Source organism: Polypterus senegalus, chromosome 3 (assembly GCF_016835505.1).
Source record: "Polypterus senegalus isolate Bchr_013 chromosome 3, ASM1683550v1, whole genome shotgun sequence".
NCBI classification, from domain to species: Eukaryota; Metazoa; Chordata; class Cladistia; order Polypteriformes; family Polypteridae; genus Polypterus; species Polypterus senegalus.
In genome coordinates this window covers 28,071,051-28,097,378 of record NC_053156.1, presented here as the reverse complement: position 1 = coordinate 28,097,378, position 26,328 = coordinate 28,071,051, and the positions used below count along the sequence as shown (strand labels likewise).

Here is a 26,328-nt window from a genome sequence, read left to right as displayed (position 1 = left end):
ATATACAGTATAACATATATTATATACATGTGTATATATATATATATATATATACATATATATATATATATCTTCTTATATAATATGCTACCGTGGCTGTTAATTTGTCTGTCCAGGATTTTAAAACACCTGTAACTTGCAAACCGTTTCACCTATTGACTTTGGTACACACGACACGACTTCCAGGAATTGTGACCTAAGAATTGGGATTAGCAACGGGTGCCTAAACTGGCAGCTCCCACCGATAAAACAAAATGCCATCAAGAGAGACTGTGATTCATTTCTTACATCATTAAACATGACTCCAAATTAATTTCATGGTCTTCAAAATCCTGGTTTGCAGGTATGGTTTCAGAGAAAACAATGAAACACCAAATCATGAGCGCTTGTTGTGGGAATGGCTACCCTTGCTATGTTCCACCCAGAATATGCCACACGCCTACCCTGGCTCCAATTTCAAGATTACCATGAACAAGGAGTCCCTCGTCCACCAACACCTGCCACACTCCGACAGCTTGGTTCCGCACTTGTATTGAAGGATTCGCCTTTATTATAAAATCCACAAGTTGTTTCCCATTTGCACACTGCCTGTAATACAAAAAAAAAATAAATTTAAAAATAAATAACCATTACAAAATTAAATCAAGAAACAAAAATGTCCCGTAAATAAAGAGCATATTTTTGATATACGATTCTGTAAGAGTAACTCTATGAGGGTTAAAATGACAAATTTCAAACATAAGATGTGAAGTATCAATTAATTATTTTAAAATATTAAAAAAAAAGGACAAACTGCAAACATATATAGCAGTATAGCAGAGTGTGAAAAATGACAAATTTCTATTACAATCATAATTATTTACGTTTTAAATATTCATATTGTCAGCAAATATTTTAAATATTTTACATACATATACTTGTTTATTCTGTACTTCTACCTCATCTAGGTAATCATTTCATGTTTAGGGAGGCTTAAGGTAATTCAGACTTTTTCTAATTTGGTACAATTAATTGTTTTCAATTGCACACAATTTTGTACATCTCATTGAACGCAGCGAGTGAACAGTTCTTTCAAATTTAAACTGAATCATTACCCATCAACATGATTCTCATTCATTTGATTCTATAATGAAAGTCGCCAATTCATTACTGAAAACATGTCATATGATTCTCATTCATTTAATTCGTAATTAGAGTCACCGATTCATTACCCGAGAACATGTCACATGATTCTCATTCATTTGATTAATAATGAGAGTCACCGATTCATTACCCGAGAACGTCATATGATTCTCATTCATTTGATTTGTAATTAGAGTTGCCGATTCATTGACCGAGAATGAGTCACACAATTCTTGGTCAGTTATGATTCTCAAATTTAGTGTCTTATTTTAGCTTTACGTTTTTACTATATTGTCATTAGTTGTGCTTTCAAAGTGGTTAATTTTACATAACATGAATTACCAGCATTTTTAATATATAATCTTATATAATACGCTACCGTGGCTGTCCGTTTGTCTGTCCAGGATTTAAAATCACCTGTAGCTCGCAAACCATTTGACCTATTGACCTGAAATTTGGTACACATATACTACGTGACATCTACTATCTGCCTTTAGGGTGATGATTGACCCCCAAGGTCAAAGGTCAACCCGGGAACATCAAGTTCAAAAATCACATAACCTGTATCCTGAAATCTGGTACACATATACTACACTGAAACTCAGCACTACAGCTTTATATTAAAAGTAAAAAGTTTTGGAATTATTACTCTTTTTATTTTTATTTTACTTTATTGTAGAATCAACTCTCAGCAGTGGGCAGCAGGGTGCCGTGTGGCACATGCATATGGGTGCCATTCTCATCCCTACCACTTTCGCCATCACTTCCCCCATCTCTTCATATCTTAAATCATTGTACACATATATGGTCAATGAAGGTCAAGGGTCAAAGGAGTATGGTCAAGTCATTACTGTCTAGTAAATATAAATAAAATATTACAATTAAATAAATAAATAATTAGTGATTCATTCAAGGTGGCACCATGAAAAGATTTTTTTTATTATTATTATTATTATGGATTGAACAAATCAAATTAATCGACTTACTTAAGTAGTTTGACAGAATCGAATCAGTTAAGTGATTACAGTTTCCATATTTGATACACTGTATTAATCTAAAAAAATGCATGTTGTTTTTGATTTTAATATCTTTTTGGTGATTTCATTGCTGTTCCAATTTGGGGGCTTACGTCACACATGTTTTGATTTTAAACACGATGCCCATTGCTGGTCACACGTTGCCAACAATGCTGTATGTAACGCTTAAATTTAAGGGATTATTTAAAGATGGCTACATTGATTTACTTTCATCCAAATTTTTGGGAAGAAAATCTATAAAATCTTCATGAGCTTCAGTAGTTATTTAAAGAAAGGATATTTTGAGTTTTGAGTTTTGTTTTGCATGTGTTGTTTGGCTGATTGCACATTTTCACTTTCTGACTCTTACAACAAAAACAGTCCTTGACACTCCACTTACATCACTCTTACCAGATAAAAATAATGCTAGTTTACAGGCAACAATGTCTCTCTTGTTTCCTGATGTCTGCTGCTTTACTTTGGACTGCCTTGTCACTGCAGTATTCCAGAGACTGATACAGTAGTTCAGTTTATCACACCATATAGAAGAGCACATCAAAGCCAACAATGTCCAAGAAACTTACAGTAAGAGCAAATGTGAGAAGGAAGTACACTACCAGGCCAGATTACTATCTAGAAAGAAGAAAAGTTGTGACTAAAGTACACAAACATGGCAAAAAAGGGTGAAAGGCCTCAAACAGATGTTCATCTCTGCCGATTCTTCCAGTCAGGTGTGGTCAACCATTAGTTCCTCTATTGAAGAATAAGTTTTTCCATTTCTTCAGGATCACAACCAATAGAAACATAGCATCTCATAGCCATCCTGTTGATAAAGGATGGGTGGGGACCTACCTATAAGTCTTGAGGTGGTATTTTTGATCTCGGATGAGCCATGGTGCCCGCTCCAGTATGGCACTATATAACACTCTGCTGGCCCTCAGAACCCTCTCTGATGAAATCTGAAAATAAACAGAATCAGCATGAGTCAACAAACAGCCTGCAGATCTCACATCTATGGCTTTCTCTTATGAGGCCTGACCCCCTCCACTAACAATCTGCCAATAAATCATAATAGTGATTTGTTCCCACTTCTATATGTGGTCCTAGAGTCACATGGCAGTTTAAAGATCTGCAACCATACAAGTTTAGTTTCTGCACCGCTGGAGGCTTCTCCATGTCAATATGTGTGCCGTTTCTCGGATCAGCTACCTCTTGTGTAGGTCCGCATGTCCTGTTATAGATTAGCTAAAGAGGCGGCTGTGTCACGCATGTGTGGATAAAGGGACATCTTAACATCTCCACTGACTCTTAACACTTTCATCCCAGACTGAGAGGGGCATAGTTACTGACTGGCTGTTTCATTTTACTCGCAGTTCTGAGGCTTGTTTCACAGTAGATCTGTGATCCATTTCCACTCCCACCCGGTAGCTCCATCCCTTCCAGCCTGACGCCATACAAACCTGCCAGAAGTCTTCATGACCCAGAAGGAAGTCACAGCACTCTTGTCAATCTGAAGAATAATTGCTTGTTTTACAACCTTATGTAAAACCCCCCTTACTTTGATACTAGCCATCAAATACATAGGGGGGGGGGTCTCTTCTTGGAGCCCCAACACCCTCTTGTTGTAATATTCTTCCTTTGAACTTTTTACAGTGTATAGATAGATAGATAGATAGATAGATAGATAGATAGATAGATAGATAGATAGATAGATAGATAGATAGATAGATAGATAGATAGATAGATAGATACTTTATTAATCCCATGGGGAAATTCACATACTCCCGCGGTAGCATACTGATAAAGAACAATATTAAATTAAAGAGTGATAACAATGCAGGTAAAAGAGACAATAACTATGAATAATATTAACGTTTACCCCCCCGGGTGGAATTGAAGAGTCGCATAGTGTGGGGTCTCCTCCGTCTGTCAGTGGAGCAGGATGGTGACAGCAGTCTGATGCTGAAGTTGCTCCTCTGTCTGGAGATGATCCTGTTCAGTGGATACAGTGGATTCTCCATGACTGACAGGAGTCTGCTCAGCGCCCGTCGCTCTGCCACGGATGTCAAACTGTCCAGCTTCATTCCTACAATACAGCCTGCCATCCTTACCAGTTTGTCCAGGCGTGAGGCTTCCTTCTTCTTTATGCTGCCTCCCCAGCACACCACCACGTAGAAGAGGGCGCTCGCCACAACTGTCTGATAGAACATCTGCAGCATCTTATTGCAGATGTTGAAGGATGCCATCCTTCTAAGGAAGTATAGTCGGCTCCGTCCTCTCTTACACAGAGCATCAGTATTGGCAGCTCAGTCCAATTTGTCATCCAGCTGCACTCCCAGATATTTAAAGGTCTGCACCCTCTGCACACAGTCACCTCTGATGATCACGGGGTCCATGAGGGGCCTGGGTCTCCTAAAACCCACCACCAGCTCCTTGGTTTTTCTGGTGTTCAGTTGTAGGTGGTTTGAGTCGCACCATTTAACAAAGTCCTTGATTAGGCTCCTATACTCCTCCTCCTGCCCACTCCTGATGCAGCCCATAATAGCAGTGTTGTCAGTGAACTTTTGCACGTGGCAGGACTCCGAGTCGTATTGGAAGTCTGATGTATGTTGGCTGAACAGGACCGGAGAAAGTACAGTCCCCTGCGGTGCTCCTGTGTTGCTGACCACAATGTCAGACTCGCAGTTCCCGAGACGCACATACTGAGGTCTGTCTGTAAGATAGTCCACGATCCATGGCACCAGGTATGAATCTACTCCCATCTCTGTCAGCTTATATACACACACACACATGCACACACTGGCCACTTTGTGTTAACAAGCAGTTTTACAAGTGTACCTAATAAATACCTAATCAGCCAATCACAGGGCAGCAATTCATTGCATTTCAGCCTGTAGACATTGTCAAGACAACCTGCTGAAGTTCAGACCGAGTATCAGGATGTTGAAGAAATGGGATTGAAATGACTTTGAATGTGCCATGGTTGTTGGTGCCAGACAGGCTGGTCTGAATATTCAGAAACTGCTGATCTACTGGGATTTTCACGCACAAACATCTCTAGGGCATATAGAGAATGGTCCGAAAAAGGGAAAATGTTCAGTAAGTAGCAGTTCTCTGAGTGAAAATGCCTTGTTGATGCCAGTGGTGAGAGGTGTGCAGAAGAGCATCTCTGAACACACAGCTTGTCAAACCTTGAAGCAGGTGGGCTACAGCAGCAGGAGACCACACCGGGTAACACTACTGTCAGCTAAGAACAGTCAAATGAGGCTGCAATTCACACAGGCTCACCAAAATTGGACAAGAGAAGATTGGAGAAATGCTGCCTGGTCTAACGAGTGTCGATTTCTGCTGCCACACTCAGATGGTAGGGTCAGAATTGGGCATCAAAAACATGAAAGCAGGGATCCATCCTGCCTTGTATCGATGGTTCAGGCTGGTGCTGCTGGTGTAATATTGTGGAGGGTATTTTCTTGGCACATTTTGGGCCCCTTAGTACCAACTGAACTGAATACCACAGCCTACCTAAGTATTGTTGCTGACCACCTCCATCCCTTTATAACCATCTTCTTCGGATGGCTCCTTCCACAAGGATAACGTGCCATGTCACAAAGCTCAGATAATCTCAAACTGGTTTCTTGAACATAACAATGAGTTCACTGGACTCAAATGGCCTTCAAAGCCACCAGATCTCAATCCAATAGAGCACCTTTGGGATGTGGTGGAGCAGGAGATCCATCCTGGATATGCAGCTGAGAAATCTGCAGCAGCTGCGTGATGCAGTCATGTCCATATGGACCAAAATCCCTGAGGAATGTTTCCAGCACCTTGTTAAATATATGTCAAAAAGAAATATATCAGTTCTGAAAGCAAAAGGGGGTCCAACATGGTACTAGCAAGGTGTACTTAAAGCAGCCTATATTTTATAAATATATAAAACACCTGTGCTTATTTATATACAAGGTGCCATGGTGGATGGACTGGCATCCTAGCAAGGAGGGAGGGTGGTTTCCTTACCAGAACAGAATGCCATAATTGGAAAAGAACAAGGATGGATGGGCCACAGAGTTCCACAGAAAAGAGGAGTCCTGATTTTAAGAAGGTTCTACCTGACCTGGAAGTGCTGCCTGAAATCAAATTGTGGTAGCACTGGAAAAAGACTTGGGTTAGACATAAAATAAAATGCTCAACCTCATCAGGGTAAGGAGGTAAAAGAGCAATAGATTATCCGTGGCTGTGGAACCGTGGAAGGCACTGTGCTTAATAAAACAAATCCTTTATTTGAACTGTACTCGGGGGGGGATTGGTGTCTGGAATTTGAGGTTACTATATATTATATAGAGTGTATTATATATATATATATATATATATATATATATATATATATATATATATATATATATATATATATATATATATATATATATATATATATATATATATAAACTGGTTACTATATATGTATTGTCACACACGTGCGCATGGAATGCACAGTGGCATAGCTAGAGTTGGTGCCACTCAGGGCGGGGCAGTGCTTCAATTTGCCGCCCTCCAACATATCTGAATATGTTAACCTATTTAAATAGAAAATTAAAATGTTGTTTGCAGCTAAAGGACTCAAAAGAAGGTAATTCACGGTCGGACCAGGGGGTGGCAGAGTGTACAGGCCTTTTTGCTTTTTTTCTCAGCACACCAAATGAGGGAAATCTCACCTGGGCCCTTGAACATCATTTCTGGTTCTACCCCTGAAGACGTTACTTCCTCCCTCCATCTATAAAGCCCACCATGTCTGTACCAAACTGCAGTTCTGTTTTGGATTCTTGTCTATAAAGAGCATTTTCTTGCAACCTTTTCGATTTAGGAGCCATTTTTCAAGTATACGGGAGGCTACCCCAAACCTCTTTTTGTGTTGAGGCTCAATTATTTATCACAGTATACATACAGTATATTAAGGGCAAGTTGATGGACTTACTTGCTCATCAACGAAAACAAAATTCCCCATTTAGTTAAAAAGGTGAAATTTGGCAGGATGGCACATCCAGGGCACTAGGTATCCACTAAGTAAGGACATATTGGTTCATCAATATTTCACGGTAAACCCCTACCTACAATAGAAAAACTAAATACTCCAAGATCTCAAACATGCTTTGACTGAAATTTGGTAAAAAAGAAAATGAACCAACTTTATTTTTTTTGTCAGTAATAATGTTGTAGCGACTGGTCTATTTTAAGACACCCCATCTTTTTCTGGCTCAGTGTAGACAGGCTGCCAGTATAAGGCCGCCAACACAATGCCACTCACCAATAGTGTGGACAGAGGAGTGAATAAGCGGAGGTGTTGTAACAAGGGAGGAGGCAGGATGATATAAGATGTGAGAAGGTGAAGTATGACGGGGTTACACAGTCGAGGGGCACTATACACCTCGAGTCCAGCGATCACAGAGGCAGAGAGAAAAATACACAAGGAGTTGGATTTCCCACCACAATAAGTCCTGACCAAAAACACTAGCACAGCTCAGAGGGGATACAGTGTGTGCAATGCCAAGAGGGGCCCAGCTAACACCATCTTTGATTTATTACAGCTTATGTTGCATGCATGGAATGTCTCACCCCCCCAAAAAGTCTTTGCATGTGCAGAACATCGCCGTCAGAACTCCCACATAAGGGCGTGACATTTACACGTTTGCATAGGGTACAAAAAATTCTAGTGCCCACTGACTGCACATGTAGTTCACAATATTATTTCTTTTCAATAAGGCACTGTTTGCAACTAAATTCATTCTTCATGGTACATACTGTACATCCATTAAATGAAAAAGCTCACCCTGTACACTGCAACAAATATACTATCTGTCGTGTTAATAAATAGTCAGAGTTTTCTTCCTCAGATCGCATCAAAAATTCAAACACATGTTCACATTTGGCCTCGCACACAATATACAGTAACTGACTGGACAGTAACAGTCCTGCAAATCAATAAAAATATTCAGAAGGTTGAGAATTTGTATGTTTTATGCTGTAAACTTCCTGCCGAGCAGCATGAAGGTGTGGGTATTACTCCGACTCACACTGTGGTGTGATGATGTACTGAAAATCTCCTGACACATTATTATTCCCTCATATGAATGAAAAAACAATGAAAAACAAGAAATGTAATGCTTGAGTGAATGATGTAAATCAATTAGAATAGTTGACATATAATAATATTATTAATAATAATTTTCCATCAATCTATCCATTTCCTAAACTGAAAAAGGTTGCAAGGAAGCTGGAGCCTATCCCAGCGAGCCCAGGGCGCAGGTAGGTGGACATAAATACTGAAAATTCCTATTCATATTTTTTCTTACCTGTTTCAATTGAAAAATAGTACAGGTTCCTGTAAAATTGTGTTCGCGTTGATCACCAACAGAAGCTGAAGAAAGTCAAGAGAAAAAACTGGAATTCATCTATGAAAAGAATATTCTAATCGTGGCCAAATGTATGAAGAGTATTGAAGAGTAAGGAGCCCCTCCCAAATAATATTAGCCCCTGATTAAAAAAAAAAATCATTTGATTAACCAAATGTTCCGGAATTGCAACCCATTGTCTAACAACAGCTAGTATATATATTATTATCTTATATATAAACGTCTACACGTGGAAGTGTGTGCGTCTGCCTGGCCTGGAAGTGAGAGGTGGAGTCGGGGGTAAGGGCTTCACCTCCGAGGAAAAAGAAAACTTAATTAGGTGCTAATAACACAAGTGAGGCCAGCATGTCAGCAAAACTAAACCTCAGAAGAAAGTCGACAAGACGGTATTCCTTTTACTTTTCCTCCCCCGCTAATGCACAAGCGAGGCAAGCGCATCGACAAAACGAATCCTCCTAGGAGAGAGAGCTGTCCAGAGTGGTTCCTTTCAATTACCCGACATCTCTACATTTCAATTTTTTTTCCTGATGATTTCAATAGTTTCTAGGACCCAGGGTTTTTTACAGCACGGACTTACACAGCTAGTATTGTATAAATATATATATATACCTATATATATATATATACCTATATATATATATATAGTGGTGGACAACTGGGACCCTTATTATGAAAGGACCAGGGGAGAGACTGTTTTCAAGACGGTTTCTCCCGGAGTGGCGGCGGGCACATGGACATTTGCAGGGTCCTATTTGGGTGTGGTGAAGGTGCTGCTGGAAGAAGCTCATTGGGCACCTGGAGTCCTTCTGGGTGCCCCATAAAAAAGGGGCTAGAGTCGGGAGGAAGAGGACAAAGCCCGAGGAGGAGTGGAGGTGTTATGCTCCATGTGTTGTGTGCTGTGAAGGCAAATTATGTAAATAAACCGTGTATTGTGTGGCAAAATGCCTTTCTATGTCAGATTAGGATGACTGTATGCGCCCTGGGCTTCACTGTATATCTTCTTATATAATATGTTACCGTGGCTGTCTGTCTGTCCAGGATTTTAAATCACCTGTAGCTCGCAAACTGTTTGAACTATTGACCTGAAATTTGGTACACATACACTATGTGACGTCTACTACCCGCTTTCGGGGTGATGATTGACCTCCAAGGTTATTCCTCTTTTTATTTTATTGTAGAATCAACTCTCGGCAGTGGCCTGCAGGGTGGCCATGTTGCGCATGCGTACAGGCGCAATTCTCATCCCTAACACCTTCGTTGTCACTTCGCCTACCTCTTTATATCTTAAATCATCCTTGAGGTAGACTGAAGACTTAAATGCCAGCTGGTGCATGGTTGATTAACGTCAACTACAATTCGTAATCAATAATATCTGTGCGATTGCACATGGCAATGCGTTGCCGCTGAGCATTTTCACGCCGCAAGGCACGGGCTGCTCGATTTCTTTCAACCCGTACTGCTCGAGCTTCTTCAGTCGCTTGTGCACAGCTGGCACGATTTTTTTCAGCGTTAGTAGCATTCTGTAGCGCACGTTCTTCATCTGTACTTTGTGTCTGATTTGCACGATTTGTTTCAGTGTTAGCAGCATTTGTTACTGCACGGTGCTTATCCATTTGTTGTGCACGTCTGATCGCATTAGCAAGTCTACGTTCCTCGTCAGTCATGGGACTTCGTTTCCTATGCATCCGTTCCGCGGCCGCTGGTCTTCTGGCTGCGTTGCGATTGTCACTCATTTTAGATCTGAGATCGGCTAAAATTTAAACAATGGCCGCTGTTAATACCCAGCCGTCATTACTCAGTTTGCCAATAGATGTCAGAAGGACGGATGCCAAATGGCATGGTTCTAACTTGTATTAAGTCGAGGTATTGACACGAACAACATACATACGAGGGCGGCACGGTGGCGCAGTGGTAGCGCTGCTGCCTCGCAGTTAGGAGACCCGGGTTCGCTTCCCGGGTCCTCCCTGCGTGGAGTTTGCATGTTCTCCCCGTGTCTGCGTGGGTTTCCTCCGGGCGCTCCGGTTTCCGGACATGTAGGTTAGGTGGATTGGCGATTCTAAAAATTGGCCCTAGTGTGTTTGTCTGTGTCCTGCGGTGGGTTGGCACCCTGCCCAGGATTGGTTCCTGTGTTGCCTGGGATTGGCTTTGGCAGACCCCCGTGACCCTGTATTCGGATTCAGCGGGTTAGAAAATGGATGGATGGATGGACATACATACGGATACTATCAAATTATTGATAAGGATTTTGACTTGTATTGTATTTTCTGATTGAATATATTGATATTTGTTAGTTTTTGAGTGGTCATCAAATTGTTTGCCACTGTAACATTTCTCTGCCATTACACATGTACAATTACACATGTAACAAATAATCTTGAAAATAAAACGCTACTCAGGAATGATGCATATAAAAGGTCACTTAGGAGGAATAATGTGAAATAATTACTTTAATAACAAACATACATATTTTAATCCTGAAACTGAATGTTGTGCTTAAGGGGGACTTGCCGACTGGTGCAGTCAGCATTGACCTAATACTGTCCTGAAGTGAAAGTGTGTTGGATGGTGGGGGGGCAGAATGGGGGGCTCCTTCTGAATGTTGCATGCAAACGCTCAGAGAGCAAAAAGTCAAGCTGTTCTCTACTGGACCTTCTGTTACCTTAGAGAAACTTTACTGAGGTCATTCCAAAGTAAAGAGGGGGTCATGCTCTGAACCGGACCACCCGCTGGGATGAAGCACATGCCTTTCACACTCCGTAAGGCACAGAGATTTAAACTATTTTACACACCCTGAAAGGAACCTCAGCTCTTACGCCTGTTTCTTTGTTGTGAGAGCCGAGACGCTGTTGTTCTCGAGACGCAGCACTTTCCGCCCACTAAGATCAGAGAGGTCTTGAGCAGCGTCCTCACCTTACTGCTTCAGGGTTGGCTGGTGGAGACCCTTAACCCTAACACATTTCACTTTGTCTGTTCCCCCCATTATTATTATTATTATTTCTTTTTTGAATTTTGATGTTTTAAAAGCTTAAACAGTTATTAGAACATTAGAACAATCTGATGGAGACCCCAGGCCATTCAGCACACCAAAGCTCGCCAGTCCTGTCCACTTATTTCTTCTAAAATAACATCAAGTCGAGTGTTGAAAGTCCCCAAAGTCCTCCTGTCTACCACACTACTTGGTCACTTTTTCCCTGTGTCTGTGGTTCTCTGTGCAAAGAAAAACCTCCTAAAGTTTGAGAAGAAAAATAAGAAGAAAAAAAAAAAAACAAAGTACATGAGGACGTGCATTTGAATCTCTTATAAAGGCTGCGGCCAGAGGTATGCAGGGTGCTCCACTCTAAAAGTGTCATATTGACATTTTTTCTTTAACGTTATTTTAGATTCTCTGAAGTAACCTTCCATAAATAATAAATTCTTTAACTTTTTTAGATACACTGAAGTAATATGTATAAAGTCTCCATCTAATTTGGCATTTTTTCACTTATTGTACTGAAAACACAAGGCAAGAAACGTGAGCTTGAACTTGGAAATGCAAAACTAGTTCTGAAACGTACACGGAGTTGGACTCATTCTGTAAAGTAAAAACACCACAGTGAAGATCAGACAGGTGACGGTCAATGACTGACGAGATTGTACTGGAAGTGGGGAGTGGCTATACTCTGGGAAATATGATATATATATATATATATATATATATATATATATATATATATATATATACACAACAACAACAACATTTATTTACATAGCACATTTTCATACAAAAAATGTAGCTCAAAGTGCTATACATAATAAAGAGTAGAAAAATAAAAGACACAGTAAGAAAAGAAAATAAGTCAACATTAATTAACATAGAATAAGAGTAAGGTCCGATGGCCAGGGGGGACAGAAAAAACAAAAAAAAAACTCCAGACGGCTGGAGAAAAAAATAAAATCTGTAGGGATTCCAGACCATTGAACTGCCCAGTCCACTCTGGGCAATAATATATATATTGTCACACACGCGTGATTAGGGGATAACTAATTGAATAGATGTAATTCCACACCGGACCAGGGTGTAGCGAAGTACATTGATTGATCTCTCAATTCCTTGAAGACCATTCCCGGGAAATCCCTCCTGGTTCTGGGGCAACCAGCGATGTCAATTCCAGTTCCAGTCCTGATGACATCACATCCTCTGCAAGCATTTAAAAGCTGCCATCTTAAGACAATAGTCAGTTCTGTTTTGGACTCATTTGTATGAACATGTCTGTTCTTTTTGATAGATTTTGCAGCCGGGAGATAACAATGGGTGGCTGCCCCAAACCTTCCCAATGTCTCTTGGTCATTCTTTTATATATATATATATATATTGTCAGGGATGCCAGGGGCCATGCCCCGGCCGGGACGCCAGGAGGGACCGGAAGAGGGTCAGAGCCCTGCCTGGATCACGTGGGTTTGCCTTCCGGGTTGCTTTGGGGGCCACGGGTCAAGGGCATGGAAGCCCTTCCCTGTAGGGGCCCGTGGTCACCGCCAGGAGGTGCCCCAATGCCTTGGGACTTGTTTCCCCAGCACTCCCGCCACACCAGGAAGTGCTGGGGGGAAGACTTTGGAGGATACCCGGAGAGCTGCCGGAGAACAGCGGCACTTCCGCCACGCTGGGCGTGGCTAGAGGAGGAATGCCGGGAACACCTGGGGCTCATCCGGGTCCTGTATAAAAGGGGCCGTCTCCCTTCATTCGAGGCTGGAGTCGGGTGGAAGTAGGACGAAGCAAGAGGAGTGTGGAGGCGGCCCGAAGAAAGGCATTGTGGCCAGGATTTGGAGGACTATTTGGGGTTTGTGCACGTGACTGGGTCTTTGTGACCTCTATTATTGTGTAAATATTGTAAATAAACGTGTGGTGGTGTTTAAAAACAAGATGTCCGCCTGTCTGTGCCCGGGTGGCGTTCACAATATATATATATATATACAGTGGGATGCAAAAGTTTGGGCAACCTTGTTAATAGTCGTTATTTTCCTGTATAAATCGTTGGTTGTTACGATAAAAAGTGTCAGTTAAATATATCATATAGGAGACACACACAGTGATATTTGAGAAGTGAAATGAAGTTTATTGGATTTACAGAAAGTGTGCAATAATTGTTCAAACAAAATCAGGCAGGTGCATAAATTTGGGCAATATAATATATATAATATATATATATATATATATATATATATATATATATATTAATAAAAGGCAAAGCCCTCATTGACTGACTGACTGACTGACTGACTCACTCACTCACTCACTCACTCACTCACTCGTCACTAATTCTCCAACTTCCCATGTAGGTAGAAAGCTGAAATTTGGCAGGCTCATTCCTTACAGCTTACTTACAAAAGTTAAGCAGGTTTCATTTCGAAATTCTACGCACAACGGTCAACAATGTCCGCCATGTTGAACTTTCTTATTTATAGCCCCATCTTCACGAAATTTGATAGGTGGCTTCCCTGCACTAACCAAAACCGATGTACTTACTTATTTCAGTGGTATGACGCCACTGTCAGCCGCCATATTGAAGTTTCCAATGTCACTAATTCTCCAACTTCCCGTGTAGGTAGAAGGCTGAAATTTGGCAGGCTCATTCCTTACAGCTTACTTACAAAAGTTAAGCAGGTTTCATTTCAAAATTCTGCGCGTAACGGTCATAACAGTCGACAACGTCTGCCATGTTGAAATTTCTTATTAATGGCCCCATCTTCACGAAATTTGGTAGGCGGCTTCCCTGTGCTAACCGAGACCAATGTACATACTTATTTTGGTGGTATGATGCCACTGTCGGCCGCCATATTGAACCTTTCAACGGTCTTTGTTACTTATGGGCCCAGCTTCTAGAAATTTGGTACGTGGGTTCCCAACGCTAACTGAATCCTACTTACGTACATATATACGTCCATAGCCTGCAGCTTGGTCACCGTGTGAGGCGGCATTGGGTTCCCCATCCCAACGCCTCCCACGTTGTTGGCTGCCTGCCTATATAAGGCCGTCCGTCGCTCCAGTCTCTACATTCCCTTCCTTGCTTCGCCACGGGATTCACGTCTCCCTGCTGATAACTACAGCCTTTTTATTTAATCCACGGCTTCTCTGCTGTTTTATTGTTCATTTATTACGATTATAGTTATTGTGTAGGTATTTTAGACTTACTTTACATTGTTCAGGTACCCATTTCCTTTATCGTTCCAACTGTACCCCCATTAACATGTCTATCGAGGTGATCACCATCGATCAAAGAACTGTCACTTACCGAGTGGTTTCCATGCCCGGAGATGGCACCTGCCTTTTCCATTCTCTTTGTTACATATTGCACGGCCATATCAGGCTCACTCTTGATATCCGGAGGAACATTGTGTCTTATGTATTGAATGACTGGGACAGGTTCAAGGTGTGGACTGATGACGGTACAGGAGATAATTATACTACACAGGAGCACTAGAAGAGTGAAATGCTTAAGCCCTTCACCTATGCATCTGCATGTGAGTTGATGGCTGCCGGTGAATTGTTCGGTTGTCGCTTTCAAGTGTACCGAAATGGGCAAATAGTTTACACCTTTGGACAACCGTCAATGCCTCTTAAACATCTTAGATTCACAGGTGACGATTTCAGTAGTGGACACTTTGATGTTTATGAATGTTTAAACTCTCAAAAGCTGGATGTGACGTTATCGATGAAACCGGTTGTATACTTACAATGCTTGACAGATGCTGAATGTCTCTTCAACACAAGTCCTACAAATACTGTCATAATTGAAACAAACCATGAAACTCAAACCGATTATGACAGCAGCAATCCAAGCTGTGAGATTTGAGACAAGATTACTGTTCCCATGGCCAACTTTACGTTACATGCTCAAGAGTAAGCTCAGCACACAGCTTGGTCATATTACAACCGGAGGGCCGAACTCACAACGTGGTATACAAAGAGATTCTTAACAAATAATTATTGGTATATTTTCCCTCAGTTTAAAAAGGTTTAATTTTCTTTTTAATAAAAATTTTAAGGCACTACGAAGCGCGGGTATTTTGCTAGTATATATATAACAGGTAAAATTCCATTACTACAAACTCCTAGGGACCTAAAAAATATTTTGTTTTAACGAAAACTTTTGTTGTTATGAGATTCTGTATTTGTTGCTATAGTGCTTTCTTTAACTTGTGTCCAGGCGTTTGCAATCATTTCAATAGCTTCTTTCGCGTTAATTTTAATTTCCTCCTGCCTACAAGTTATGCTGATGAGAATTTTTCTCAGCATTTCCTTGCGATAATACACTTTCAGGGTATGAGTGATGCCCAAATCCAATGGCTGAAGCACTGCTGTGCAACTGGGTGGGAGAAATTCAATGCGAACATTATCTGAATGTGGAAGCATGTTGTGGGCAGCACAGTTATCAATCAGGAGCCGAATCATCCTTTCCTTCTTCATATTGTGAGGTTTCTGAAATCTTTTGAGACTCTCACCCCCAAAACTGGAATGACACACTGAAGTGCGTCCCAAAGCGCGATTGCAGTGTCTGTGGAAGGTTTGTCCGTTGCCGGGGCAGGGCAAAATCAGGCTCATAGCGCTGCAGTGAAGCGACACACAAGCAAATCATAAAAGATCGGGGTCGCACTATAAGTCCCTGTCTTGCACCCAAAAACACAAGGCTGAGTCTCAGTACTATATTTGACAGCCTGGAGATTGGAGTAATTACATTCATAGCTCTCATAATCTCCAGGGTGACACATAAACAAACCACACATCGTGGCGCAGCGTAAAAGGGACTTTGTCTCTGACGCCGACATCCGAGGATCGATTCCTGCGAGGGACGCAGTGGGGTGTGTACACCTGATGAGCCCAAATACGGGCGAAACACGTGTTGTATACTCTGCATTATTTGACAGTAAACTATAATACATATATATATACTAGCAAAATACCCGCGCTTCGCAGCGCAGAAGTAGTGTGATAAAGAAGTAAAGAAAAAGAAAAGGAAACATTTTGAAAATAAAGTAACATGATTGTCAATGTAATTGTTTTGTCACTGTTATAAGTGTTGCTGTCATATATATATATATATATATAAAATATATATATATAGCAAAATACTCGCACTCGCAGCGGAGAAGTTTTGTGTTAAAGAAGTTATGAAAAAGAAAAAGAAACAAACATTTTCAAAATAACGTAACATGATTGTCAAAGTAATTGTTTTGTGTATTTGGCGGCAGCGTCACAAAGTTGTTTTCGTCTAGCTGCATCAGAAAATGTACCACAACGTCTGACACGTCTCCTTTTTACTATTTTCTCACAGCTTGGATTGGTGCGGTCATAATCGGTTTGAGTCTATATATACAGTATATATATATATATATATATATATATATATATACATACATACATACATACATACATATATATATATATATATATATACATACATATACACATACATACCTATCTACATTATATATGCACACACACAACTTATATATATGTGTATGCGTGTGTGGTGTGTGTGTAGATATATATATATATAATGTAGATAGGTGTGTGTGTATATATATATATATATATATATATATATTTATATACACATACATACAAACATACACACAGGTATATATATGTGTATACATATGTATTTGTCTATATGTGTGTGTATAGCTTTGGTCACTGAATGCAAGGGAAAAAAATAAAATGTAGCCTATAAGTTATTAAACAGTAAAACATTAACGTTTTAAGAAGTACAGGTACATTGAGCACTACTGCAGTGGTTGCGGGTAAGCTACATTTTAAAGACGGTGTAACACAACAGGTAAGTAGTACTAACAGCATCTAACATGTATATGGATCATCTCTTGGTAGTTGATCCCTTTTGAAAGGCGCTACACGACGGCTGTGGTATAGAAATTACATTTTCTATGTGAACGTTCAAATTTCTGCCTCTGGTAATGTGCCTTACCGGCATTATCAGCAATTAAAGAAAATTAGTTTTGTGTCCTCTGCGATGTTAAGAGAGAAAGGCTTTGGTTTGGGATAAAAGGAAAAAAGGTGCAAGGAAAAGAAAGTTGCCTTTTTCTTTTTTATAGTATAGAGAGATGTGTTCGCTGACGATATGAGCGCCTTTTGGGGACAGTCGCGGTGGGTCTTGTGTAGACTGGTGAGTCGTCCCTGCTATTAACCGGCTGGGATGGCACTGTCGGTCCTCCACTCCTGTGCATGTCTTCCGTGACCTCATAATAGTATACGTGCAAAAGAAAGTGCGAAGTGCCTTAATATTAGTTTACTGCAGTCTAGAAAAGGGATCCCGTGTTTGCAGTTGTCTGGGCTATAGCTCAGGGGAAGGAGGAAAAAAATTAAAAGTGCTCACTTTGACTTCAGGCAGAAGCGCAGTCAGCGTCTCAAAGACCAGCACAGTTATGCGCACGCGCGCCGGCTGCTCGACTTTTGCAGGGCAGGAAACACCACTTTTTGCAGACACGTTGACGTGATCAAAAGTCTCCGCGCTCTTTGGAGGTCATTCATATATATATATATAACTGATCACCCATTGGCCTCGCTCACTGAGTGCAAGGGAAAAAAATAAAATGTAGTCTATAAGTTATTAAACAGTAAAATATTAGTGTTTTAAGAAGTAAAGATACATTGAGCACCACTGGAGTGGTTTCAGGTAAGCTACATTTTAAAGCCAGTACAGTATAACATAACAGATAAGTAGTACTAACAGCAGCTAAAATGTATATGGATCATCTCTTGGTAGTTGATCCCTTTTGAAAAGCACTACATGACGGCTGTGGTATAGAAATTACATTTTCTGTGTGAACGTCTAAATTTCTGCCTGTGGTAATGCACCTTACTGGCATTACCAGCAATTAAAAGAAAATAATATTTTGTGTCCTCTGCAGTGTTAAGAGAGAAAGGCTTTGGCTGGGGATAAAAGGAAAAAAGATGTAAAGAAAGGACACTTGCCTTTTTCTTTTATATAGCGTAGAGAGAGGTCTTCGCTGATGATATGAGCGTCGCGGTGGGTCTCGTGTAGACTGGAGAGACGCCCCTGCCATTAACTGGCCGGGATGGCACTGTCGGTCCTCCACTCCTGTGCGTGTCTTCATAATACGACCTGACGACCTCATAATCGTATACGTGTAAAAGAAAGTGCGCAGCGCCTTAATATTAATTTGCCGCGGTCTAGAAATGGGATACTGTATTTACAGTTGTCTGGGCTATAGCTCAGGGGAAGGAGGAAAAAAATTAAGCGTTTACTTTCACTTAAGGCAGAAGCGCAGTCAGCGTCTCAAAGGCTGGCACAGCTACGCGCGCGCGCTGGCTGGCTGCCCAACTTTTGTAGTACTTTTGCAGTGCAGGAAACGCCACTTTTTGCAGTTACATTCACGTGAACAAAAGTCTCTGCGCTCTTTAGAGGTCTTGCTTTCTCTGCGTACTGCCTTCATAGTCAGTTCACGTGAGCCACTCGAAGTACATGCATCGAACCTTCTGAGCTGTGCCTGTGCTATCTCGTGCGATCTCGCGATGTCCACGGCTTTATTTATTGTTAAATTTCTCACTACAGCAATTTTAACTCCATTACAAAGTGATCCAAAGTCTTGTTTATACCTCGTGTCTTCTCATTAAACTTGTATCTCGCGAATAAGGTATTCGGCGTTTCTCTTCAGCGCTCTTTGGGAGCTCTTCCTTCTTTTCTAAGTACTGTGGTCACAGTCAGTTCACATGATTACGTGGGAGGCATGATAATTTCACACGCAGCTCCACCCCCCACGGCCATCGAGCTAACGTCCATTACAGTATATGGAGAAAAATAGGTTCCAGTTATTACCATTACGCATAGAATGTTGAAATGAAACCTGCCCAACTTTTGTAAGTAAGCTGTAAGGAATGAGCCTGCCAAATTTCAGCCTTCTACCTACACAGGAAGTTGGAGAATTAGTGATGAATGAGTGAGTCAGTGAGTGAGTGAGTGAGGGCTTTGCCTTTTATTAGTATAGATAGCAGAATACCCACGCTTCGCAGCGGAAAAGTAGTGTGTTAAAGAAGGTACGAAAAAGAAAAGGAAAAATTTTAAAAATAACGTAACATGATTGTTAATGTAATTGTTTTGTCATTGATATGAGTGTTGTTCTCATATCTATATCTCTATCTATATATCTATCTATATCTATATATATATATATATATATATCTATATATATATATATATATATATATATATATATATATATATATATATATATATATACTAGCAGAATACCTAGGAGAATAGATATCTACATATACACACACATATATATATATATATATATATATATATATATACATACATACCTATCTACATCATATATACACACACATACATACATACACACACACAAATTATATATATGTGTGTATGTGTGTATGTATGTATATATATATATATATATACACATACATACATATATATATACACATACATATACTTGTGTGTATGTTTCTATATGTGTGTGTATAGCTTTGGTCACTGAGTGCAAGGGAAAAATAATAAAATATAGTCTATAAGTTATTAAACAGTAAAACATTAACGTTTTAAGAAGTACAGGTACATTGAGCACTACTGGAGTGGTTGGGTAAACTACATTTTAAAGACTGTGTAACACAACAGGTAAGTAACTAACAGCAGCTAAAATGTATATGGATCATCTCTCGGTAGTAGATCCCTTTTGAAAGGAGCTACACGACGGCTGTGGTATAGAAATTACATTTTCTATGTGAACGTTCAAATTTGTGCCTCTGGTAATGTGCCTTACCGGCAATTAAAGAAAATTAGTTTTGTGTCCTCTGCAGTGTTAAGAGAGAAAGGCTTTGGTTTGGGATAAAAGGAAAAAAGGTGTAAAGAAAGGAAAGTTGCCTTTTTCTTTTATATAGTATAGAGAGATGTGTTCGCTGACGTTATGATCGCCTTTTGGGGACAGTCGCGGTGGGTCTTGTGTAGACTGGTGAGACGTCCCTGCTATTAATCGGCTGTGATGGCACTGTCAGTCCTCCACTCGTGCGTGTGTTCATAATCCGAGCTGAGACCTCATAATCGTATACGTGCAAAAGAAAGTGTGAATCGCCTTAATATTATTTTGCCATGGTGTAGAAAAGGGGTCCGTGTTTGCACTTGTCTGGGCTATAGCGCGGGGAGGAAGAAAAAATTAAAAGTGCTCACTTTGACTTAAGGCAGAAGCGCAGTCAGCGTCTCAAAGGCGGCACAGCTATGCACGCGCTGGCTGCTCGACTTTTGCTGGGCAGGAGACCCCAGTTTTGCAGACACGTTCATGATATCAAAAGTCTCAGCTCTTTGGAGGTCATTCATATATATATATATAGCAAAATACCGCACCTGGCAGCGGAGAAGTAGTGTGTTAAAGAAGTAATGAAAAGAAAAGGAAACATTTTAATAATAACGTAACATGATTGACATTGTCATGAGTGTTGCTGTCATATATATGCCTGCCTAAATAAGTCACCCTCGCTTTGCTCTTACTTTTTACCGTTCATTTAATCATGGCTAGTGGCGGAAAAATTATAAAATGGGAGGAGGATGGCTTTACCAAAACAATTATTGATGGCGAATCGATTATTCATAAAGCTTGAATTGGTGATCTGTTTTCTGTGTTAACCTCATATTTTTCATACTTCTTCTCAAACTAAGGTGGTGCGAGGGTAAAATGAATCGGATGCGCTGATCAATGTAATCGTGTACCAGGAAATCATGCATTGACAAAAGCTCCCTTTGCTTGTAATGCAAAGTGTGATTAAATGCATTATTTTTAGCGCGTTATGGAGCACATGCATCGAAGCTTCTCAGCTGTGCTTGTGCTAAGAAAAGGAAAGATTTTAAAATTAACGTAACACGATTGTCAGTGTAACCTTTTGTAAGTAGTGCCTGGAGGATTCAGTGTGGAGAAACTCTAGAGACAGCGTGTGTATTAACTTGTGGATTTTTCTGTGAGTATTTGGTGGCAGTGTGACGAAGTTGCTTCGGAAGACGGCGTTAGCCACGGAGCTCAGCTCAGAGTGAAATTAGGTAAATGGGAGAGGAGATGATGACGTGACTCCCCACCCGCCTTAACTGTCAATCCCCCACAAACACAGTCTCTAGGAATTTGCATAAGCACACCCCTTCACCTACAATTTTAACTTAGTTACAAAGTGATCAAAACTCGTTTATATCCTCGTCCTCTCATTAAACCTGTATCCCGCATTACCTGTGGGCATGTGAAACGCCAGCAGCAGCCTGTCTATGAACTTAATTTAAAGTTTAGGTTTACACCTTGCTTTCTTTCCGAGGTAGCAGCACTCATGAATATGGTAGTATATGTCACTCGCTCGCTTCTTATTGTTTTTCGCTGCCTTCTCAATTATATAATGCATGTTTTCTTAAGCGCTTTTTGGAGGTCTTCCTGGTTTTCTATGCACTGCAGTTCATGTGATTACGTGGGAGGAGTGATGATGTCACACGAAACTCCGCCCCCCCACGTCATTCCAGCTCAACTCTATTACAGAGACATGGACCGCAACAGGAAGTGCTGCTGGACCAGGAAGCAGATACATCTGGAGTGCTTCCAGGTGCCCATGCAGCACTTCTGCCACACCAGGAAGTGCTGCCGGAAGGTCATCAGGAAGCACCTGTAGCACATCCAGGTGCATTATAAAAGGGGCCACCTCACTCCATTCATATATATATATATAAACTGCTCAAAAAAATTAAAGGAACACTTTGAAAACACATCAGATCTCAATGGGAAAAGAAATCCCCCTGGATATCTATACTGAAATAGACTGGGTAATGTGTTAAGAACGAAAGGATGCCACATCGTTTGATGGAAATGAAAATGATCAACCTACAGAGCCCTGAATTCAAAGGCGCCCCAAAAATCAGAGTGAAAAATTATGTGGCAGGCTAGTCCATTTTGCCAAAATTTAATTGCAGCAACTCAAAATTGTACGCAGCACTTTGTATGGCCCCTGTGTTCTTGTATACATGCCTGACAACATCGGTGCATGCTTCTAATGAGATGACAGATGGTGTTGTGGGGGATCTCCTCCAAGATCTGGACCAGGGCATCACTGAGCTCCTAGACAGTCTGAGGTGCAACCTGGTGGCATTGGATGGACCAAAACATAATGTCCCAGAGGTGTGCTATTGGATTTAGGTCAGGAAAGTGTGGTGGCCAGTCAATGGTATCAATTCCTTCATCCTCCAGGAACTGCCTGCATACTCTCACCACATGAGGCCAGGAATTGTTTTGCACCAGGAGCCACTGTACCAGCATAGGGTCTGACAATGGGTCCAAGGATTTCATTCTGATACCTAATGGCAGCCAAGGTGCCTTTGTCAAGCCTGTAGCGGTCTGTGTGACCCTCCATGGATATGCCTCCCCAGACAATCATTAACCCACCACCAAACTGCTCATGCTGAATGATGTTACAGGCAGCATAATGTTCTCCATGGCTTCTCCAGACCCTTTCACTTCTGTCACGTGCTCAGGGTGAACCTGCTCTCATCTGTAAAAAGCACAGGGCACCAGTGGTGCATCTGCCAATTCTGGTATTCTATGGCGAATGCCAATCGAGCTGCATGCTGCTGGGCAGTGAGCTCAGGGCCCATTAGAGGACATGGGGCCCTTGGGTCACCCTCATGAAGTCTTTCTGGTTGTTTGGTCAGAGACATTCACACCAGTGGCCTGCTGGAGGTCATTTTGTAGGGCTCTGGCAGTGCTCATCCTGTTCCTCCTTGCCCAAAGGAGCAGATACTGGTCCTGCTGATGGGTTATGGACCTTCTATGGCCCTCTCCAGCTCTCCTAGAGTAACTGCTTGTCTCCTAGAATCTCCTCCATTCCCTTGAGACTGTGCAGGGAGACACAGCAAACCTTCTGGCAATGACACGTATTGATGTGCCATCCTGGAGAAGTTGGACTACCTGTGCAACCTCTGTAGGGTCCAGGTATCGCCTCATGCTACCAGTAGTGACACTGACTGTAGCCAAATGCAAAACTAGTGAAGAAACAGTCAGAAAGATGAGGAGGGAAAAATGTCAGTGGCCTCCACCTGTTAAACCATTCCTGTTTTGGGGGTCATCTCATTGTTGCCCCTCTAGTGCATCTGTTGTTAATTTCATTAACACCACAGCAGCTGAAACTGATTAACAACCCCTCTGCTACTTAACTGACCAGATTAATATCCCATAAGTTTCATTGACTTTATGCTATACTCTGATTAAAAGTGTTCCTTTAATTCTTTTGAGCAGTATATATATATATATATATATATATCCATATATATGTATATATATATATATGTATATATAAAATACATATACACACAGGGTGAGCCAAAATTATGTTAATATTTGAATAGCGGAAACAATTTATTCAAAAAACGTACTTCATATGTGCAAGATAATTTATAGAAATGTCTCAACCTCATGTTCGCCATCATGTTCAACACAAGTACCATATGCGGCATATAAATTGTCCACAAAAATTGTATATAAGTATATGCATAGCAGTACCATTAATGTTAACATAATCTTGACTCACCCTGCGTATATGTGTATAACAGGGCCCCCTACAATGTTCTTTTCTTTAATAGGTTTACCTTATGATGAGAGTAGGGAGCAGGCCGAGGAGACCCTGGAGAGGTGGAGATATGCTCTAGAAAGGAGAGGAATGAAGGTCAGTAGGAACAAGAGAGAATGAATGTGTGTAAATGAGAGGGAGGTCAGAGAAATGTTGAGGATGAAGGGAGTAGAGTTGGCGAAGGTGGATGAGTTTAGATACTTGGGATCAACAGTACAGAGTAATGGGGATTGTGGAAGAGAGGTGAAGAAGAAAGTGCAGGCAGGGTGGAATGGGTGGAGAAGAGTGTCAGGAGTAATTTGTGACAGATGGGTATCAGCAAGAGTGAAAGGGAAAATCTACAGGATGGTAGTGAGACCAGCAATCTTATATGGGTTGGAGACGGTGGCACTGACCAGAAAGCAGGAGACAGAGATGGAGGTGGCAGAGTTAAAGATGTTAAGATTTACATTGGGTGTGACGAGAATGGACAGGATTAGAAATGAGGACAATAGAGGGTCAGTTCAAGTTGGATGGTTGGGAGACAAAGTTAGAGAGGCGAGATTATGTTGGTTTGAACATGTGCAGAGGAGAGATGCTGGGTATATTGGGAGAAGGATGTTAAGGATAGAGCTGCCAGGGAAGAAGAAAAGAGGAAGGCCTAAGAGAAGGTTTATGGATGTGGTGAGAGAGGACATGCAGGTGATGGGTGTAACAGAGCAAGATGGAGAAGACAGGAAAATATGGAACAAGATGATCTGCTATGGCAACCCCTAACAGAAGCAGGAGAAAGAAGAAGAAGAAGACAACGACCTTATGAGGCTGCCTACTGAGAGTATTTTGTCCTCTCAGGGATACCATAGAAAAGGGGGCGTGTTACGTTTGTCCCTGGGGTGCACGTAATGGAATGTTATAGGTGTGAACGAAGTGGCAATAAACTTCGAGTACTCTCCATACCAGTCTGCTCTGCTTCATTACGTTGTTAATGACCAATTCTAAGCCAACACGTAGAAGCTTGGTTACACATAGACTGATTAAAAATTTGCTTGTGCTATTTCCTCTGTTATGTTTCATATGTTAATTGCTGTGACCACTCAGGTTATTGTATGCAACAGAAAAACATACACACTACAGTGGATAGTGAGAAGTGGAGATTCTTATAAGGGAGAACAGCAGAGACCGATCGCAGGATAGCGTTGTAACCAAAAGGGCTAGGTGAGGCTCAGAAACCATAAAAAGAGGCAAAGATTAAAACATGAATCATCATCATAATAATAATTTTTTACATTTATACAGCTATTTTCTCATTACTCAAAGCACTTTTTTTTCCATAGTGATTAGGGAGCCACTTCAACAACAACAACATTTACTTATATAGCACATTTTCATACAAACAGTAGCTCAAAGTGCTTTACATAATGAAGAATAGAAAAATAAAAGACACAGTAAGAAAATAAAATAAGTCAGCATTAATTAACATAGAATAAGAGTAAGGTCAAATAGCTAGGGGGGACAGAAAAAAAAACTCCTTTTGGCTGGAGAAAAATTAAAATCTGTAGGGATGCCAGACCATTAGACTGCCCAGTCCCCTCTTCATCTACCACTATTGTGCAACATCCACCTGGATGGTGCGATGGCAGCCATTTTTGCACCAGTCTGTCCACCACACAGTAGCTGTTAGGTGGTGAAGTGGTGAGAGAGACAGCCAATTAGAAACAGAAGATGATTATGGGAGAATAATGAATAAGCCATGGTTGGCAATTTAGCCAGGACAACAGGAATTTAAATTAATTATCCCATCACTAGTTTTCTCTCAATGTCGAGACTTTCCTCTATTTAGAAAAACGTTCACATAACTGCCACTTGATCTTAAGTAAGATGGCAGCTGTGACATCACATACCGTGTGCCCAGGCCCAACACCACCATTAAGGTAAATTAGGCATTCACCTAGGGCGCAGATCATAAAATGGGGGGTACCCAGCTGCATGGGTTAGCTACCAAACAGTCAGTTGGCAAACTAATAAGCTTGGCCTATGACACAAAATAACCTAGCATTGGTACTGCGTGTGCCACACACACACACCTGTGCCTGGAAATAAAGTAACATCAGAGCAACTACATTACCATTACAGTTATAAACATCAATAACAGCTACACTAACAAAAACCATACAAAAATAAACAAAAAGAT

General features: G+C 41.0%; 1 protein-coding gene across 2 annotated transcripts in view; it reads right to left on the bottom strand.

The window, feature by feature from the left end:
* Positions 1-26,328, bottom strand: part of rapgef3 (Rap guanine nucleotide exchange factor (GEF) 3) — a 115,630-nt gene that overhangs the window by 44,122 nt on the left and 45,180 nt on the right. For both annotated transcript variants that reach the window (XM_039746859.1, XM_039746860.1), the window contains exons 3-4: positions 2,991-3,097; positions 467-588 (exon numbers count right to left, since the gene is read on the bottom strand). In XM_039746859.1, coding sequence (XP_039602793.1) covers positions 467-588; positions 2,991-3,097 — 229 coding nt within the window. The remainder of the gene's footprint in view (positions 1-466; positions 589-2,990; positions 3,098-26,328) is intronic.